Below are 3901 nucleotides of genomic sequence, written 5' to 3' on the forward strand. Positions count from 1 at the left end.
AGATTTACCAGTGAAGTCATTTGAATTTAGTAGACGCTGGCAGTTTCATTCTGCTTGCTGTTAATTTTTGATCTGTTCCTTATGTTAGGTTGCACACGTGAAATTTTATTATCTGAAATATTCATTTTTAGTTGGAATGGAGATGTCCTTTAGTGAGAAGTCTAGATTTAGTTTTTCCATCCTTTGACCGTTTGTAGTACTGATTCAAAAAAAGTGACTTTGACCAGTTATCTGGTTTTTGTCAGTGTTATTTAAGGTGTATTCCATTAGGAACATAGCAGAGTACAGTATAGAGTCCGTTCACCCTAAGAATTATTGAATAGCTGGTAGTATTATAATATACTTCCAAGTCTAGATTTTGGCATTCGTCATGTGTGAAAATGAGCTAGGATACTTAAAGACTCCCTGAGACTTAGGTCACTAAACACTCACCAAGGAATCTTCACCCCATGCATCCATTTCAAGCGTTATCTGCTGCAAACATGGGATACCCCATTCACTGACTAAGCCTGGAAGAGTCCTTACAATCCATTAGCAAGCCAAGGGATAGATTGCTTATTCTCCTGTCCTCACTATCACCGGACATTTTATACTCTGATGACCTTTTGACCATTGACTAACAACTTTCCAACTCTATGACCAGACGTTACCTTTATTACTTTTATATATTTGTGTATATATATATATATGTAATATGTATATCATGAGTAGGTGCATGAAGCAGTGATGGAGAGTAAACAAACTTAAAACCAATTCAAATATGTCTGAGAAATATTTGAACCTGTAAAAGCTTTTCACTGCAGTTTGTTGTGTTGAAAACATTTGCACATAAGACAAAAAGGTGTCAGAACACCATAGTCAGCTCAGAGCACTCAATTGGACTGGTGGATGCATTTCAAGCTCATTAGTTCTCTTCAACTTCAACTTAACTTTGTTTACTCCCCATCACTGCTTTCCACGCCTACTCATTATTTTTGTTGCCTTGAAATTGCACTATATTTTCAGGTATTTCATTTTTATGTATTTGTGGAAGGCATGAACATAAAATTCTCATATTTCTTGTAAACCATTTTATAAGAAATCATTGTAAATTTAATGCATTTTAAATTTCAGGATGGAATGATGGTGTTGCATCTTTATTTCAATGGACATGGGATCTCCAAGTCAGTGTTCCAGGAAGTTCTTTATCAAGACCAGGTCAAGACCTTGAGAAAAGTTATGAAGGCATTCAGTGTGTTGAGTGTGCTAGCTGTTCTCTTGAAGATTTTGATTGGGACCGAGATGTCTACACTATTGCTGCCAGTTGCTACATTTGTGCCAAACAATGGGATATATGTAAGTTTTATGGCTTTAACATGTTTTATTTGAAGATAACCATCAGCTTGCTCTTCCTTTAAGGTTTACATGTAGCTGTATGACAGCTGCCAAATATTGCTGTTATCTTCATGCTATTTATCTACATGCTATGAACTAATTTATTTCTACAATATAAAAGTTTAAAAACCAAAAGTAATCTTTTGGTAACAATGCAGAAGATTGCATTGATAAAAATATCAAATGCTAAACAGGCATGGCTGTGTGGTAAGAAGCTTGCTTCCCAACCACACGGTTCTGGGTTCAGTCCCACTGTATGGCACCTTGAGCAAGTGTCTTCTACTATAGCCTTGGGCCGACCAAAACCTTGTGAGTGGATTTGGTAGACAGAAACTGAAAGAAGCCCTTCGTATATATATGTATATGTTTGTGTGTCTGTGTTTATCCCCCACCATTGCTTGACAACTGATGTTGGTATGTTTACAGCCCCATAACTTAGTGGTTCAGCAAAAATGACCGATAGAATAAGTACTAGGCTTACAAAGAATAAGTCCTGGGGTCGATTTGTTCAACTAAAGGTGGTACTCCAGCATGACCACAGTCGAATGACTGAAACAAGTAAAAGAGAATAGCATATCTTGATAATTTCTTTTCTTACAAATACATGAAGGACCATTTCAGAGTAAAATCTGGAAACTTATAATAGGCTGCACCAACAACACTTAGTTCATAAGAGATTTGAGAATGAGAAAGAGAAAATAAATAGGATTAGACAAGTCAAGTCTTAACTTCACTTGATTAATAAAGTCGAGACGATTTTCAAATGATTGTCTCATAAATTAAATTTTACATTTATAATTCTTCTTCCATATTTGATTTGCACGTATAGTTAGATGTACTGATACTTATATATATAATATATATGTGTGAAAATATTGCTGTATACATGCCCATCTATATGGTTACACATGTAAATAAGAATGCACAAGTATGTCTCTAGTCACATATATGGACAGATATATGTATTTGTGTATATAGAAACTGATAGGTGTAAAAAACGTACAAGGGATATGCCCATATGTGTGTATGAATGTAAGCATGTATACTCATACATAAATCTGTATGAATATGTGTGAGTAGATAGATGTGTGTGTGTGTATGTAATCAATCAGATGTGCGTAAGTCAGAAAAAAAGCATACTCTAAAAGAGAATTTGAATGGTCATATATTGTTGAGTAGTATATTCTTGGTTAAAGTATATAACCAGTAAGAAAGTTACCATTGGTTTTGTCTGTTATTGCATTTGACAGTACAGCCTTAAATTTACAGTCCCTTCTCGACCCAAAATAACGCGGTGGTGGAACAATATTGTTGACAGGGCTATTAGAGAAAAGAAACAGGCTTCGAAAGACTGGAAGAACGGTGGTAGCCGGGAATTGTATCAGACTGCCAGAAGGGAAGTTAGGAGACAGGTTTATTTAGCCAGAGGGGAAGCAGATAAGAAAAAAATTTGCCAATGTTCTGCACCGTGAGGACCAAAGACTTGAGGTATTTCGTGTTGCTAGACAGTATGTGAGAGAGAATCATGATGTCATAGGAGAGAAATGTGTCTGCATGGATGATGGTTCATTTGCACTAAACGTGGCTGCAAAGAGAGAGGTTTGGAGACGTCACTATCAAAGGTTGCTCAATAAAGAGAATGAATGGGAGAAAGAGAGTCTGCCGAATGTCGACCCAACAGAGGGACCAGCTATCCTAATTGACAGTACCATGGTAGATGAAGCAATTAAGCATATGAAGACAGGGAAAGCCCCCAGCCCATCAGGAATCACTGCAGAGATGCTCAAAATATCTGGTAGTGTCGGCTATAGCCTAGTCACCCGTATAGTTAACCAGGTGACACACAAAGGAGTCATACCCAATGACTGGTGTAGCAGCACCATAGTCAACTGCTACAGAGGTAAAGGTAACGCTTTAGATACAAATAATTACAGAGGTATCAAGTTCTTGGATCAGGTAATGAAAGTCACGGAGAGAGTCATAGCCCAACTAATTTAGGGAGAGAGTCAGTTTAGATGAGCTGCAGTTTGGGTACGTGCCAGTGAAAAGCACCACTGATGCTATATTTCTGGTAAGACAGCTGCAGGAGAAATACCTAGCCAAGGATAAACATCTGTACCTTGCTTTTGTTGACATGGAGAAAGCTTTTGACAAGATCCACCGATCCCTTATCTGGTTGTCAATGAGGAAACTAGGGATATATGAATGGTTAGTGAGAGCTGTGCGAGCCATGTACAGGGACACTGTCAGTAAGGTGAGGGTTGGCAACGAGTACAGTGAAGAATTCCGGATAGAGGTAGGGGTCCACCAAGGTTCAGTCCTCAGCCCCCTCCTATTTATCATAGTCCTCCAGGCAATAACACAGGAATTCAAGACAGGATGCCCCTGGGAGCTCTTCTATGCTGATGACCTTGCTCTAATTGCTGTGTCATTATCAGAACTAGAGGAGAAGTTTCAGGTGTGGAAGCAAGGATTAGAATTGAAGGGCCTTAGAGTCAACCTAGCTAAAACCAAAGTCCTAATAAGT

The 3901-nt window shown here is 38.1% G+C and overlaps 1 protein-coding gene across 1 annotated transcript in view; it reads left to right on the forward strand.

The window, feature by feature from the left end:
• The window catches only part of LOC106878819 (uncharacterized), a 33667-nt gene that overhangs the window by 13027 nt on the left and 16739 nt on the right, over positions 1 to 3901 (forward strand). The window contains exon 3 of the mRNA XM_014928160.2: positions 1114 to 1335. Within this exon, the coding sequence (XP_014783646.1) occupies positions 1114 to 1335 (222 nt within the window). The remainder of the gene's footprint in view (positions 1 to 1113; positions 1336 to 3901) is intronic.

The sequence above is a fragment of the Octopus bimaculoides genome, chromosome 19 (genome assembly GCF_001194135.2).
Source record: "Octopus bimaculoides isolate UCB-OBI-ISO-001 chromosome 19, ASM119413v2, whole genome shotgun sequence".
Classification (NCBI taxonomy): domain Eukaryota; kingdom Metazoa; phylum Mollusca; class Cephalopoda; order Octopoda; family Octopodidae; genus Octopus; species Octopus bimaculoides.